Source organism: Crassostrea angulata, chromosome 10, assembly GCF_025612915.1.
Source record: "Crassostrea angulata isolate pt1a10 chromosome 10, ASM2561291v2, whole genome shotgun sequence".
NCBI classification, from domain to species: domain Eukaryota; kingdom Metazoa; phylum Mollusca; class Bivalvia; order Ostreida; family Ostreidae; genus Magallana; species Magallana angulata.
This window is the reverse complement of record NC_069120.1, coordinates 25,874,365-25,891,152: the sequence shown is the minus strand read 5'-3', so window position 1 is coordinate 25,891,152 and position 16,788 is coordinate 25,874,365. Positions and strand designations below refer to the sequence as shown.

The 16,788-nt window shown below is 33.1% G+C and overlaps 3 protein-coding genes across 4 annotated transcripts in view; 1 reads left to right on the top strand and 2 right to left on the bottom strand.

Annotated features, from left to right (window-relative positions):
* Positions 1-518: 518 nt before the first annotated feature.
* Positions 519-10,729, bottom strand: LOC128166634 (N-sulphoglucosamine sulphohydrolase-like). The gene is made up of 7 exons (XM_052831927.1): positions 10,578-10,729; positions 10,075-10,207; positions 9,490-9,623; positions 8,819-8,969; positions 2,828-3,069; positions 1,644-1,819; positions 519-1,266 (listed from the first exon to the last, which is right to left on the bottom strand). The coding sequence occupies exons 1-7, from the start codon at positions 10,663-10,665 to the stop codon at positions 652-654; spliced, it is 1,539 nt and encodes a 512-aa protein (XP_052687887.1). The 5' UTR covers positions 10,666-10,729; the 3' UTR covers positions 519-651.
* On the bottom strand, positions 6,657-8,723 carry LOC128166635 (uncharacterized). Its single transcript, XM_052831928.1, has 2 exons — positions 8,478-8,723; positions 6,657-8,147 (listed from the first exon to the last, which is right to left on the bottom strand). Exons 1-2 carry the CDS (start codon positions 8,573-8,575, stop codon positions 6,725-6,727), a joined length of 1,521 nt encoding a protein of 506 aa, XP_052687888.1. The 5' UTR covers positions 8,576-8,723; the 3' UTR covers positions 6,657-6,724.
* LOC128166633 (sodium-independent sulfate anion transporter-like) overlaps positions 10,721-16,788 on the top strand; it is a 22,208-nt gene continuing 16,140 nt past the window's right edge. For both annotated transcript variants that reach the window (XM_052831925.1, XM_052831924.1), the window contains exons 1-3: positions 10,721-10,768; positions 14,262-14,544; positions 16,465-16,567. In XM_052831925.1, the coding sequence (XP_052687885.1) occupies positions 14,282-14,544; positions 16,465-16,567 (366 nt within the window). In that variant the 5' untranslated portion in view covers positions 10,721-10,768; positions 14,262-14,281. The remainder of the gene's footprint in view (positions 10,769-14,261; positions 14,545-16,464; positions 16,568-16,788) is intronic.

The window sequence follows — 16,788 nt, the reverse complement described above, 5'->3', positions numbered from 1 at the left end:
AAATATCGTGACATGCTATATGAGACAATGGAGAGGGGATGTTATATGACAGCTTTGTGTATTTCTTTATCCTGTATCCTGCTAGTCCGCACCACAGGTAACTAACGGACTCAGCTGTGATACCGCTACCTGTCAGGTAAATAATTGGATTATGACACGCGATTTTACAATTTAGAGTTGTCTTTCTTGTTTATTGCATTATTACAATTCCCCGGATTTTTATTCTAGTGTATGCATACATATTAACAATAAAAGTTTGTAAGACCAATCTTAGAAGAATCTATGATCCCGGGCGCCTATATTTGCTTCTCGGGCGCTCCCGGGCGCTATAATATAATACCGGGCGCTCTCGGGCGCTTTTTAGTGCGACCGGATTTATTTATTACATGTTTATATATTTATTATAAACATTTATAGTACATGTATAAATGAATCAAAAATAAAGTTTCATGTCAGACCTTATAAAGTTTGTTTCAATCCTGAATAACTTGTGCATGTTTATACAATGAACAGGTAAATATATATCATTTCTTTATTCCTTCATGTAAAAAATAGTTTAAATGCAAAACATCCAGTTAAAGTACATGCAAGATATAGTAAAAAATAAATGTACAACAATAAAAAGATTCTTCAGTAATGTGAGATTCTTGTTCAGTTAGGATCCAATCCATTGTACAGTGGTAAACACTGGGGGTTGCTACTGTACAAGCCTTGGTCTTCCAGCACACCTTTCGGTGAGCAAATCCAGGGGTCAGAGGTTACATTCTGCCAATGAAAAAGTTTGTTTTTTAAGGCTTCTAGAATCTTTCGATGTGAAGGCTCTGCCCAAAGATTGATTTTCTCCTGTGGATCGTTCATAATATCGTACAGCTCCCAAACATCTCGGTAATAATAGCTGTATAAAGATTTCGACCAATGAGTTGGCTCTCCAGATTTGCTGCGATTCAGAATATCTTGGAATGTTGGAGAAACATAGAAGTCTTGATCAATAGGAAATGGCATTAGATAATTTAAATTATGAATAAGTTTGTACTGCTTTGTACGAATTACTCTCATTGGGTAATACATGGTGATTTCATGTAGATTATGGCTTGCATACACCGTATCCCTTGATTCTGCTGCATCCTCGTATTCTAACAATGGCAGAACAGATTTTCCTGTGAGTTGTACAGGGTGTTTCAGAAGTTTGTACTCTGGGTATGGCACTTTGAACCAGTCTAAAACTGTTGGCAAAATATCCAATAAACTAGTCATGGCACTGCTCCTCTGAAATTTAAATTTCATATTTTCATACATAATGGCAGATAATTTTACATTTATTTATGATATTACACAAATTTGAAGACACTCTAATGTGACTTTTATCGCTCAGTTTGTATACTACTTGTATTACAAAGAATATGAACTCTGACAGGTTGGAGATATTAAAATAACTTGTCTTGGTGTGTCAAGTACTAGTAATATATACCGGTATATAGCTTTAGATTTGATCTTTTCAATTTTAATGTACATACATTTACAACTATACAGCTCATACTGGCAGATAAAGTGAATTTCAGACACTGTCATAGAGATGGTTACATAGTTTCCAGCAAAGGAGAACTTTCATACAGCATATTTATATCACCACTGAATAACCTTACCTTTCCCCAGCTGACCTTGTGGTAAGGGGAGGACACTAGAAAGGGCTCGGACATTCCTGGATCATACAGGTTGGTCCTACCGCTGGGGAAAGGGACTCCATTGTCCGACGTGTACATCACCAGGGTGTCCTGTAATACACCATGTTTCTCTAGCTCCCCTAATACCAATCCTATGCCTGGAAATAAAGTCATTTCATTCACTATTACATGTAATTAAATATTATGGAAAAATGTGTTGAATGATCTCCCTTGTGAGTGCTCTGAAGTATTTCCTTTTCTGCTTAAGGCGCCTAGAGCAAATTTAAGTGAGCACTTCCAAGTGCCTGCTTTGCTAAACAAGCCTCAGAACTGCATTGTACAGAAGAACTAATGGCAAAATTGTAAATATTTACAGCTTTATGGAATTGTCATAAAGGGACAAAATTCATAAACTGTGAAATCATGTTAATTCTTGGGAGCCAATTTTTGTGGATTGTGGGTTTTTTTGCTTATTCGTTGGGATGTTATTTTGTGGATGCATCTGTTTTCAGTTTAGGTAACAATAATAACTTTTTCAATTTTTTTTTTTTTCCACCGAGGATGTAAATTCGTGGGGGAGGGCCACCCATGAACAACACAAAAAATGATCCACCACTAATTCCAATGCTTTCACAGTAATTGTAAATTCATTACAAATTAACATTTTCAAACTCTTTGATTATGATTTACTGGTACATGTTTTGAGTTCAAACATTTAATATTTACATTTGCAAATATGTCTCCTTAAATGAACCCATAGAATAGCGAAAACGTTCAATTCGAATGTATGAACTTTTTTTGGACAGCACAATGATCATAGCACGAGCTTATCGCTTGGATTATTGTAAACATAAAATTTCAGTATTTTAACAGTTCAGAACGATTTGTCTTTCTCAAACGTAAATATAGTAATAAACAGCAATGTTTAAAAGTTCACCGGGATATGAAGTTGGTTGGTACGTGATCAAATCTACTGAGAAGCCCTTAGGGCGTTACAGGATTTGATCACGTGACCAACCAACTTCATATCCCGGTGAACTTTTTAAATTGCTGTTTATTTCTTAATTAGATTAGGAAAAATGAACATTTTTATATTGATCTGGCAGTTAGTCATTTTAATGTAAAGTGCATTTGTAATATGATACTTAAATGCCTGTGTATATCACCTTGATCTAGTCTGCTGATTGTTGTGTATTGAGCAGCAATATCCGTTCTAGCCTCTGGGGTGTCAGGGATGAAATATGGCACTTTGACAGACTTGGGGTCATAATGCACAGGGGTCCAGTCTGGTATATGACCCATTTCTGAACTGGAATTGTCTCCAAACTTTTCACAAAAGGCCCCATACTGAGGATGGCTGTGCCCACATCTGTGGGGGTCATGGAAGCCAACATACAGGAAAAAGGGGCTGAAAAATATACATCTTATCCAATCATTGAAACTTCACCAATGTATGAATTTATATCCTCAAAAAAGTATAAAACAATCATTTGATTAAAATTCATTTAATATTCATAAAAGTCTATCCTTGAAAAAAAAAATCTCAAAAACACATATAAAAGTGGTAGTCCATGAAAATTGGCTCCCTTAAATTCAATTCTTCCACAGTTATTTAATTGTATTCAAATTTAAAAATTTCTTTTCAAGCCAACTTAGTTTGTTTCAATTGACTTAGAATTTGACAATAGATCGATATTTGTCGGTTTTCCCCCTTTGTTAAAATATAGGTGGCGCTACGAACGTTTAGGTTCACGATCTATACTTCCGGTAGTAGCCCGTCACTGTTTTGGTGTTTACATTGTTATCGTAATGCCTACATGTTGCTGTGTCCCTGGGTGCTCAACCCGCGGTGGATTGAGTTTCCCTAAAGACAAAAAACTGAAGAAACTCTGGGTGTTAGCCATCAAAAGAAACAGCGAGGAGTTTCGCTATAAACAATGGTGTCCTCAGCCACACAGCGTTGTCTGTCACAAACATTTTCGGGAAGATGACTTCATATCTGTAACTTCGCACGGTAAGTTTTCTCTCTGATATGTTGTTTCATTGGCGTTATAACAATTTTCAGTTAATTGAATTTGTGTTTTGGTATTAAATTTTTATAATGAGTGAGACTGTTTTCACTGGGCGGAGGGGGGGAGGGGGTTCGGATTGCCGGTACATAGAATTACCGAAATACCCGCGATTTACCGAAATACCCGGTGAAAACACCGAAATACCCTTCAAAAACACCAAAATGCCCATTATTACGCCATAAAGAGTGTATGTCTAGTATTTTATATAGATAGTTATTGATTATAAAGTTAATTTTTTGAATAAATCAGCCAATTTTCATGGTTATTGATTAAAATGCAATTCTTCCAAGCAAGATATATAACTCTTTCTTTAAATTTAGTTTTTAACGTGTTGATAAAAATCCGAATGTAACTAATTCTTTTTATTAATTTTATTCTTGTAAATAACCATAATTAAATTTATTTTGAATAATTCAATTAAACTGGACATAAATGTTTTCATCTCATTAGTTAACAGGTCATTGCCCTGTGACCTACTCACAATAGAAAGGAGCAATTCTGGTAGAAAAAGGAATATCTATAGTATTATCATGTCAAATCATTATATGATATCAAAAAATAAAAGCTGATAAACTGTTATTTTTAATTCTTAGTTATTTTATTCACTATTCAGGGAATAAAATTTCACACCTCTATTCGCGTGAAAAGCAATTCATGCAAGAGTTATCGTTATTAACCCAATGTCTACACATGTTAAAAATCGCTAATTATGTCAAAATACTTACATTATCAAACTGAAAATTGGGGAAATACATTTAAACACTTCGATTCAAACTATGATGTTAAATATTTGTGCTCAAATGAGGCATTTCGGTGTTTTTGAAGGGCATTTCGGTAAATCACGGGTATTTCGGTAAATCTAGTTACCCTCGGATTGCTTTGCATTGTAATGTATTGATGTCCCGAAAATGAAAAAAACGAGAAAGTGAAAACATATGTGTCTTGATTATTTATATGTTGTATACTTTTGTTCGTTGTTGAATAATTTTTTACTTTATTTTCATGAATTGATTGGCCATGTTTGAATAAATTGGCAGATTCAAAATATGCAATGAAATTGACAAACTTGTGATTATGTTACAAAGTTTGCTCTTCCATAGCTATTTTGTTTTGTCATAAATCACAAAGCATAGACCCATATTTAACTTGAGCTGACAGAATGTGATGAAGAATGATGAAGAAAATCAATTTCTTGGAGGAGGAATGTCACAACATGCAGGATAAGATTTATTATTTTCTTTTATGTTAAATGTTGTTATCAATCTTATGAATCAGATAAAATTCATTATAATATTTATAATGTTGAATGTTGTTATCAAAATTTGAGAAAGAAATGAAATGGAAGAAATTTTTCACTAATTAGAACTGAAGCTTAATATAGTCATAGCTTCAGGTAAAGCCTGTCTGCTATTGAGAGAAGATGTAATCTGAGCTTTTTTTTTTTCATAAAAGAAATTCATTATAAGACCAGCAATTTGAATAAATAAAATGAAATTGTATTAATATTTGTTTTAGGAACTGATCCTTTGAAAAAACAAAGAAAGGCTGATGCGATCCCTTCAGTTTTTCCTTGGAATAGCTGCATCAAACAGAAAAAAGATGAGCGAAGTGAGCGAAGAGATGCGCGCAATCTTAAAGTTGAAGAGATTAAGAATGAGGCTGAAGAACCATTAGAAGTATTGATGGATGATGCTGATATCTCTGATGTGGCAAACTGGTGTACTGTTGATTCAACAGACAGCAACTTAAATCAGGACGAAGATGCATCAAATTTTACTGAGTTGGAAGACAAGGAAGAAGTGTGCTTCACAGAGACATCATCTCAAACCATCCCTACACCTTTTTTATCCATAGAAAACTTTATTGATGACCATGAAGGAATGCTATTTTACACCGGTCTTGCAACACACACAGATTTCTTTTTTGTTCTTCATAGTTTAGGTCCAGCTGCTTATCATCTAAGATATCTTTACAATCAAGTTCAAAATTTGTCAGTTGAAAATCAACTGTTTTTAACTTTGATAAAACTAAGACAGAACCAAACAAACTATGAATTGAGTCGCTCATTTGGAATATCAAAAACTACAGTAGACAACATTTGGATTACATGGGTAAATTTTATGGCAAGACAATTTAGAGAAATTAATTTCTGGCCTGATAGAGACACAGTTAATTTGTTTTCACCCTGTGACTTTTTTCAAAAATTTCCCTCTACAAGAGTTATTATTGATGGCACTGAAATCCCAGTCAAAAAACCAAAACCCCCTGTTGCTCAACAATCTACCTTCTCAACTTACAAAAACAGAAACACTGTTAAAGTGCTTGTTGGTGCTACACCTGGAGGACTTATATCATACATCTCCCCAGCTTATGGAGGGTCTACCAGTGACAGGCAAATTGTTGAACGTAGCCCTTTAACAAACATTTGTGAACCAGGGGACTCGATTATGTCAGACAAAGGATTCAATGTCCAGGATTTGTTTGCCCCAAAGGATGTTAAGGTGAACATTCCCACATTCTTTAAGAAAAAAAACCGTATGTCTAATAAAACTGTTTTAAGAGACAGAAAAATTTCAAGCAAACGTGTTCACATTGAGAGGTTGATAGGGCTTGCGAAAACATATAAGATATTAAAAGGACCCCTCAACTCTACGGAAACAAAATTAGCAAGTGAAATTTCTTATGTGTGTTTTATTATGTGCAATTTTCGAAAGTGCATTGTCCCTAAACATGCATAAATACACTCCTATTCAAGTTGAAAACTTTCAGTTTTTTGCTGAAAACAAAAAGTATCACATATTTATAGATTGAAATTTTTTATTATCAAAAAACACTTTTTATAAACAACTGTGCACTGAAAATGTATCCAATTTGTAAGTGCTGCATATTTCAATCTAGTGAACAGTCAGAGTTTTATGTTCAACTAATATACAGGGAAGTCTAATGTATACCAAGAATTCCACAAGAACTCAATAAGGCACATCTCAGCATTTAATCCATTTGTTGGAAAAAAAACCTATTCAAAACAGCTTTCTTGAAATGAGTCTCAAAGAATTCTTTCAATTTCTTGAGCATGTTTTCAATAAAATGTTCATCTATATGTATTGTAACTGTTTTCATGTCTTTTAAAGTATAAACAATAAATGTACATTCCTTCCTTCCAGAACAGAAGAGCTGTCCTTGCACTTGATAGTAATAATCATGAGAATTGTCAAGCTCTAAGGTGTCATTAACATAATTAAGATAAGGTACAGTTTCCTCTGATATTTCTTTGTTTTTTGCTGAATAGGGACATTTGATTTCAACTAATCTGTTGTCATCAATGACTGCATCAGGAGATGCAGCCAAGTAAGGATGTGATTTAGACACAAAAATACCACACTTTTTGGTTTGAATACCAGATTTTTCTTGAAATTCCTGTAAAGCAACTGATTCATAGCATTTGCCATGTAAAATAGCAGGGGCAAATAATTGGGGGCTATGTTTTGTCAAATTTTTGGCAACTTTGTTTAGATCAGTTTTCTCAGTTGCTTTACAAATTTTTCCAAAGTTAGAGGAATGAATTCTTTTTTGACGTTCAGTATGCCATAATTTATTGTTACTTTGTCCACATGTCTGTCTTTCCGTCCGCATTATTTCATTGTCAGTTATGGCAGTAATATTCATATTCCGAAGCCAGTTGTCGGAAAGAGAACCTTGTAGATAGTCATGGTCATTGTTTAAAGCCACTTTGTTGGCATATGAAAATAGCTGAGACACAGGGAAATAATCAAGATTTGGGTGATTTAACCACACATTTCTGAAAATGTCTTGATGTCCAGCAGCATTTTGAAATTCTCTTGGTCGAGGTTCAAAAATGACATTAAGGTCTTGGTTAGCCAATGGTAAGTCTTTGGCCTTGATGGGGCTACCCTTATAACGTTTGGTATGATGAAATGTTTGTAGGTTTTGAGTACATGTTTCTTCTGTTACTATGTCTCCACACTCACTAAACATTTGTAAACCAAACAACACAGTAGATACATGCTTACACACAGCAGATGGGCCCATCCCTGCAGCACATTCACACTGGCATTGCACAATACATCCATCTACATCCACACAGACATCCACTTTGTATGAAATGCTTTTCTTCATCTCTGCATGACATTCAGCTCTCACAAAAAACAAACCAACATCACACGCCAATCGCACATATTTCAGAAACTTGCTCTCATATATATACTTCACATGATCATCCACACTTTTCCCCATTTTCCCTAAATATGCAGCAATAGCTTCTTTCTTTACAGGTGTAAATTGTGTGTCTTTGTTAATATCTTTGTACTGCTCATAGCAGGGCACTTTCATTTCATATTCTCTCTCAACATTCTCACTGCTACCAAAATTACTGTTTCTGTCATAAGCTTCTAGTCTGAAAATATAGACCATAATAAGTTTAATCTTTTACTTAATTCGGATTTGTTGTTATTTTTCTAATTCTTTTCATTCAATTATGTGCTAAAATGAAAGACATTTTTCCTTGTGTATATTCAAGTTTGTGTTCAGTATTTTTTTTACTTCGAAACAATGTTCCATGACTTAACCCTATAGCTACAACTGTAATAGTCATTTGCGTAGGTAAATATTTCTCATACACCAGTTAAAACAACTTTAAAACATTTAGATTTCATTTATTCACCACTCTACATGTCAATAATGTTTAACAGAGGAAATTATGGTTAAATATCGAAGCGAGTCAGACCTTTCGACAAGCTCTCTTTTCCGACCGGAGACTCGCGCATTCCGTCGACGCAATTCGTCTCTTATATCTTTGAGGCACCACGATCCGTAATCAGCCATTATGTATAATGTTTAAAGGAATCTGCGAAGCGAATTACGATTGAAGGTTAAAGTGAAAGTGATCTTCAGTCGCGGAGGCGAGAATAGCGTTGAACCTAATCGTTGTGAGCGCCACCTATAATAAGGGGTGGGTAATTGGGAGTTTTATTTGCCATTGGTAATCCTTGCTCTCTTAAAGTTACCTCCCTTGAAAGTTACAAGTTTTAAAACAGAGTACCGGGGGTATTGTATTTGTACTATAACCTGGTCTTGTAAATAGTAAGAAACTTGTTCACAAGTTGTTTGATGCGAGTGATGTTTCTCCCAACTTGCAGAATTGAATTGTTCTCTTCAGTTTCTTCAAAGTCAAATGAATAAACTGACTTAGGTCCTACATGCTTCTTCCCTATTATACCTATAAATAAAAGTAGAAAATAATTAAAAGGATCATGCATTAATATTTGTTCAATCAGTTAAGAACCAAAGAAAATGATTTTTGACTGTAGAAACCTTTCCAGAAATAAAAAATCTATGTTTTACACATTAAGATTTCTATGGTACTGCCACTTTGCAGATGCATATTTTTTGTATCAACTTTACATATATACAGTGGGGCCTTATATATCCAGACGCCAGATAACTGAACGCTTCAGTTTATGGACGATTTTATTTGGGAACAGATTTTTTTCTGCTTTATTTTGCCTCATTTATCTGGAATTCCATGTCCCGAATCCGGACTGTCTGTTTTTACCACAAAACAATGTTTAACTATCAATCTTGCTTCATTTAACCGGACGGTAAAACTTGATGATACCCATTCAATACAATAGAAAGATTACGCCTGTCAATTGTTAATCATGTATTTACTTCTTGAAGTATTTGGTGTGGAATAGAAAAGTGGTAGCTATGATTTTGGTGATGAATCGCCCAGTTACCTGTTTTAATGTTTGCTTGGTGTAAGAGATTGGGAAGACTGCGAACTCCATCAAATGACATGAAATGATGAGCATCCTGATGGAGGCCATACATTCCATTCTGATGCTGGGGCAGTCCAGACAATATGGTGGATCTGTTGATGTCAATTATAAGGGTTTCAAAATTAAAATCAATTATCCTTAATAAATTTATACATAACAGGATAAGAGAAAAAATGACGGACCAAACAGGGATTTGAACCTGGGCCCTATGAATCTCTAGTCAGCTAGGTGTTCTCTACAAACTGAGCTATATGGAGCCAGAATCACATTACTTGAGCTCCTCTCTTAAATGACCTTTTCTCTCAAATATCAACATCCCTGATTCTTTCCCCTGATAGGAGCTCACATGTTTATCTCAGCAAGATTCGTTGAGACTGAAAATTTTTGATGGAATAATTAAATCTTCGAAAGAGAGGAACTACTACTTACTATATACTTACTATAACTATAAGCTAAATTCCAAATTTATATTTTTCCATATTCCATTTCTAAACAAAAATTACAAACTGTAACATTGGATCAAGATTGAATAGATTTCTTTACCTGCTAGGTGAGCAGCTGCTGACTGAAGCATATGCATGCGTGAAAACAAGACTATGAGATCCCAGTTTGTTCAGAAAAGGAGTTTTACAGATGCTGTTGTTGTAAACTTGTGTCTCAAATCCAGCATCATCACCTGTCGATTAAAAAATGCATAACGTTACATTACAACTACATAAAAATTAAGTCCACATATAGTTGCCAGTTTATTATATAATATCCTGATATATATAATACAAAGAACCATTTGTATAATTTATTTTCTATATAGACTTCGACAAAACAGACATCGATAACACAGGCGCTTGTTTCGAGAACTGACGGGTTACAATACAATAGGCTTACTTACTACAAACAATAACATTGTGTTTTATAGTTAATAACTTAATTTTTATAAGCCTATACTGTAAAGCTCTTGTACAGCTGTTGTATTTAACAATTTAAGCGCCTGCTGTTATGGTGTTTGGGTGAATAAATTATAGAATCATCTTTTATATTTTACTTACCAACAATCAACAGAACATTTTTACACGAGGAGTCTTGAAAATGAGATAATAAAGTAAGGCATTTTAGAAAGGTAAAAAGTTTATCCATGTTGATGTTTGGCTGTCGACATCGTGCGCTTAATTTCTACTTTCATTTTCATTTTAGAGGAGTTCCGAATGATCGCACTTTGATCATCTTTTCTTTTGGATGGGTATGTTGCTGTGTTTGTATTTTTGAGTTGTTTATTGTGTGTCGAGAGCATTTGTGCTAAATTAATATCGCAGTATAGAACAATTTATAAGTCTATATACAATAAGACATAAAATCTAACAAAGATACCACTCATGAAATTTCTGTCGTTGAACAGTTGAATGCTAGGCTTACCTGTATCAGATGATCTATTCGACACACATAATCACCCATTCACAATGTACTTATAATAGGTGTTTTGTTTGTTATTGCTTTTGTCCCTCTTAAAGTACAGAGCACAATGCATTTATACTTACAAGATATAAAACGGGGAATTAATTTTAAGTACAGACAACAAAATTTTTAGAAAATAATATTAAAGTGTAAATCCTCTTCAATCTCATATTGTTTGATTTTCAGAAGGTAAAAGAAACAAGTTCCTTTGCACTATTAGTTATCATGATCTTATATTGATTTATTTGTCATGGTAAACATGGTTAAAGTTCACTGCCCATTGTAAGGGGTAAAGAAGGTGACCAAGGGTCAACCACCTGGTGATTTGAAGTTCCTTTTGCATACATATGTATAATATGTTACATTTAATATGTACGATTATGATATTTCAAATTGATTTTTTGCCAAACTCTGAAAGCTCACACATTGATCATAATCACTTTTAAGACTGGATGTAGCTTATCAATGTTTATATAAGGAGAATCTGAAGTTTGCTGCATTTGCTACAAACAATTGGGGCAAATTTGCGGCCCACAATCATATGGATTAAACTGTGAATTTTTTTCTGCCCAATTTTACATGAGTAAAAAATGTCATATTATTGATGTTAATTCATAATTAAAGTTTAAATCCATTACATAATTTTTATTTGTGAATTTTTGAGTTTGAAAAAAAGAATGCATGACATACTAATTATTAGGAAAAAGAATATAGTCATAGATATATATATATTCTTAAGTAAAACACAACAAAGCATATAAATAAAACAATATGATTTACAAGTTTAGTCATAATTAATATACATTAAACACGTACTATATAGGTAATATAATTACCAATTGATGATAAAAGACATTGGTAGAGCTCTTTATATTTTATCTAAAACTACGTAGTTTAATTATCTCAAAGTCATAAGGTCAAGGTAAAGCAAACTGCATGCACTTTGAGAAAAAATATATGGGACATGCATGTACACATTCTGTCCTCATTTAATTGAATTACAGGAAACTTACCTACTGGCTACATGTAATCTTCCAATCTCCCTGTCAGTCTGACATCTAATTAGAGCAATATTTTTTTTTTTTTGAAGGGGGTGGATATTTATAATTATGGTAAAAATCCACAGGTACAAGTCCTTATTGCATGCCTGATGATATAATACTTAGCGAGGGAAATACTTGACACAAATTTCTATCCTCTTTATGCACCTGCTTTAACAAAAGGGGTAAATCAGTGTTTAAAGTGCAAAAGAACTGACCCGGCCTTCCCCCCCCCCCCCCCCCCCATTTGAGTAAAAGGTCAGGTTGTAAAAGTACATGTATTTATTGATACTGTTTATTGACCTTGTGTCTTGCTTAATTTAGAATTAGTAAAATCAGATGGAACAACCTATTGGCATGCAACTGTAAAAAAAAAACCCCATTAATAATATTTAAATTTTCATTTTTAAAAACTAAATCGGCCTAAATCTTTGCCTTATACTGTTATAAAGTATATGTTTTATAACTATCAATTTGAGAGAACTCTTTAGATTTACATAAATTTTTCGTGACAATTCTTCTTCAAGGACAGATTGAATTTGTTGTTGTAAATACAGTAATAAATTGTTAATAATCTGGAATTGGTTGAAATGTTTATCGATTTGACACAAATATATATCTAGGCTTGTTGAGTTTTGAATGTTCAAAGCAGATTTTATGGAACACATACTTGATATTGAAATACTGTTCTTAGAACTATATTTTCTGGTTTTGATTTGATAAAAAAAGTTGGTCTTTCAAGACATCAAAAGCATCGAAAGAGTTCGATGATATAGTAAATAAGTCGTAAATATCAACATGCAGAATAAACGTCAAGATGAAAGAAACTGTGTTTCTATCCAACCGAAAAGCACACATTCAAATTTGAAGAGCATTCAAGAAACTATCTTTGGGTGATAAGATTTTGACCGCCCCAAAGATAAAGGTAAAAATATGTATCGTTATCCCATTGAAGAAGAGCCTTTACCATCAGTGCCATTTCAGGTGTTAAGAAATAGAACTTAGAAACAGAAATAATTAGTTAAGAGAAATAATAGTAAAAAGTGAAGAAAAATTGCTCTAAAAACTAAGTACTAAGACAAACAGAGGATGCAATGAAAATTTCTATATTTAACACTATTTGCATTGGTTCCTGGTTTAAAAAGACTGGTTTTATGAAATGCGTATATCTATGCTGCATTACATCAAGAAGGAAATCTTTTTGATGAATTTAGATGAATGCATTCATTTATTTTGCACAAAATGAAAAAAAAAACATCTCAGATTTAAACTTCCTTGACTGTTGAATTCAATTGAACCATTCTCTTTTCTTATATATATTTTTTTCCTGTTTAGCCAATGTAACCAACATTTTGTCATTTATTTATTCATTTGTGCCTACCCAATCATATGATAATTAAAGCCTAAAAAGATTTTGAGTTTACAAAATGAATTTGAATGTCAAAGTTTGTTATCCATGCTGTATATCTTAGGGTTCATAGTTAAGATATTTATTAAATAAGTTAATATAAAACCTAGCTCTTTGGTTTTTGCCTCAATCATTTTTAGGGTGCAGAATGTCTTGACTGTAAGACAATGATTTTTTTTTTTTCAAATAGGATAAATAAGTATTATTCATATTTAAATGATCATTACCTCATATTTGTATGTATAATATGTTTTACTGACAAAAAAAATCACAGAAGTGAAATTAGTATATTTGAATACATGCACAAGGAATATTCCAGGTTGTAAGGATCTTGGCACTAAAAAAACTTAATGGAGATAAGATTATGTAAGGACAACGTGATACTGAAACTGAATATATCTGCTGCAATTTTATGAAACTTTAAAGGATCTATTGTAGTTTTTGTAATTTTCGATAAATTTTTTATTAATTTGTTATATAAAAGAGAGAAAAAAGAATGAAAAATTTGGACCTCTTTGTGATATGCATCCCCGATTTTGAAAAAAAAAAAAGAGCTGAAAAAGTGCATCCTGAACACAAGACTTACGAGAAAATTAAGCATAAATAAACAATTTATTATTTAGTGGTAGAATACTGCAGTGGTAATATGATTTTTTAGTAAATTATTTTAATCACAGGTAAGCTGCACTTCTGCAAGTCACCGCAATGATAGGATTCCTGCATTGATGTGGATATTCTAGTGCATGCTATTATCACTCCTCCTCAGAGGAGGGAAATACTGTCTCCTTAACCTGGCCCCATAAATTAATCATTTCTGTCTGCTTGTATAAAAGGATGACAGCAGAACCGAGCCATGAGTCGCGACTCAGGGGAACGAGAACCACTTCTGGGGAACCAGCCCAGGAAACGAGCAGGTTCAAACTACACTGGGGAAGAAGGAGGCCTGAGCTCCAGCGCACTACCTCCATCGCACGAGAGAGAGACGGGAGAAGAAGAGAGCATAATGGGATTTACTGTGGTGGTCAAGAGAGCGGCCAAGAAGCAGATCAATGCCTGCTGTAGCAAGGAGAATCTGAAAACTAAACTTCCAATTACTAAATGGCTTCCAAATTACAGGTATTTTGAGATTGAAATGGAATTACTTTGTCTGAATTTTAGATTTGGATTAGTTTTTTTTATAGACAATTGGTGGGGTTTTTTAAATATCATAGTAATTAAAGAATTCTTTCATAAACTTCTTATTGTGTATAAATTTAATATTTTAAAATATTATATAAAATTAAACTTTGAAAAAAAACCTCATCAAACACAAGGGATAAATTATTTGGAATCTAAAGAAAAAATAAAAAAGATATTAAAAAAACATTAAAGTTTTTTTTTTTATGAAAACTTCAATTGCATACCATGACAGTTGTATTTGTGAATTTTTATCAATGTATAGATGGTTCCCTTTATCCGGACTTGTTTTTCATGTTACTCATAAAGGCAAAAAGTTTTAAATCATTTATGTCAGTGTTTTAATTGTTATTTTTGAATACATATGATAGTTAAGGGTGATTAGAAAATGAGAAAGTATAGCAATAAGGTTTTTTTTCCCTTAGAAACACAATTACATAATACCTAGTGATCGCTTTTGTTCTAGTGATAACTTGCAATTTTATTTGCTGGGAAAAGTGATTTGTATTTCAAAATAATACAAATTATCTAATTAACATCTAAGTGCATGGCCTCTAAAAAATATTGCATCAATCTGCTTACTGAACTTTTAAAATGAGAATTAATTAACTTATTTTATTTGTTGCATCAGTTTAAATTTAAAAATTTGATAAATGGTTTCCCTTAATAAGTGAAAAGTTTTTTTTATCATTTTTTAAATTTAGATTGGAAGATTTGTTTTAAGGGAAAAATAGAACTGCAACAAAAGATTTCAGTACTTTTGTATTTCATTTTTAGCTCACCTGAACCGAAAGTTCAATTGAGCTTTTCTATTCACTTGTTGTCCGTCATCCATCCGTCTGTTCGTTTGTCTGTCAACTTTCATATTTTTTACTTCTTCTCTAAATCCACTGGGCCAAATTTAACCAAAGTTGGTACAACAAGAATCTTTTTTTTTGTTATAAGAAGTAAATTATAAAACATGAATGTTAATGGCAAACCCTTTTCAAAGGGGAGATAATCATGAAACAATGAAAATAGGGTTGATTTTTAAAAACTCTTCTTTTTATGAACCACTGCACCAGAAATGCAATATTTACATCAAAGCTTCTACTGGAAGCCCATGAGCGTCTTGACTTTTAAACTATTCGCTGGCAAGAATTTTATTTTAAGTTTAAGATGATAGCTGATATCAGATCATATGAGCTAGAAATCAGCTGGCATTTGATAATTGAATTAAAGTTACACAAAAGCTCTTGAGTGCTGAGAATTTGACATGACAATAAAAAAGAATTAGGGTTAATGAAATACATATAGCTCTGTGTTGGGTTATATTTACTATGGGCCCTTTGTGTTGAGGTTATTGGGTTAAAGGGGCAAACATTATTTTTCCGATTTTAATGTTTACAATGCTTCAGTAGGGCATTTTTAATAGGTAACCAAAATGTAAGTATCATTTGTTGAGTTTTAAGCAAGTTTCAGAGCTTGCAATTCTTTGCTATGTAAATGATGCTTTTTGTTTACATTTTGAATGTTGAGGTGAAAATTCCAGTTTTAGACCTAAAATGAATGTGTTAAACATTACAAACTGTTTATTCATGCTTAAAATGAATAAGAGATAAAAAAAATCAGCTTAAAAAAAAACAACTTTTACTTGTATATTGAACCTATGTAAACAAAAACAGGGCACAAGCCTTGTTTACATGACAAAGAGTTGTGAGCCTTGTATCTTGCTCATAACTCTACGACTGACTCTCAAATTTCACTGGATCATTTGATATACATTCTTAAATCATTGTAAATAATAAAAAACCATACAATGGAATTTGACCAAAATCGTGACCATGCCCCTTTAAGCAATGTACTCTGTTTTGTTTTCAGTCTGCAAGCCTTACAGTGTGACCTGATTGCTGGATTGACTGTGGGACTGACAGTGATTCCTCAGGGACTGGCTTATGCTAAAATTGCTGATTTACCACCTCAGGTAGATATACAATGAAATCTGCATTTCATTGTAAACTAGCCAAGGACTCTGCTCATTTGAAGCTCTATAGCGATCAGTCAGTCTTCTATCATGACCATGAATAATGTGTAAAGTGGAAGCAGTGGTCTTGAACTCAGTTTATATAGAAATGGTTAAGGTCAAAGCAGAGTTCTTTTATCATGATTCTTTCTTTAAAATCATGTTGATCTTATCAATATCAT

Excerpts from the sequence above, each read along its gene's own strand:
- LOC128166635 (XM_052831928.1), bottom strand. The coding sequence starts at position 8,575 with ATGGCTGATTACGGATCGTGGTGCCTCAAAGATATAAGAGACGAATTG. Across the intron at positions 8,148-8,477 it reads AAAAGAGAGCTTGTCGAAAG|ACTAGAAGCTTATGACAGAA; the intron begins GTCTGACTCGCT and ends CTATATTTTCAG.
- LOC128166634 (XM_052831927.1), bottom strand. The coding sequence starts at position 10,665 with ATGGATAAACTTTTTACCTTTCTAAAATGCCTTACTTTATTATCTCAT. Across the intron at positions 10,208-10,577 it reads AAATGTTCTGTTGATTGTTG|GTGATGATGCTGGATTTGAG; the intron begins GTAAGTAAAATA and ends TTTAATCGACAG. Across the intron at positions 8,970-9,489 it reads CCAAGCAAACATTAAAACAG|GTATAATAGGGAAGAAGCAT; the intron begins GTAACTGGGCGA and ends TTTTATTTATAG.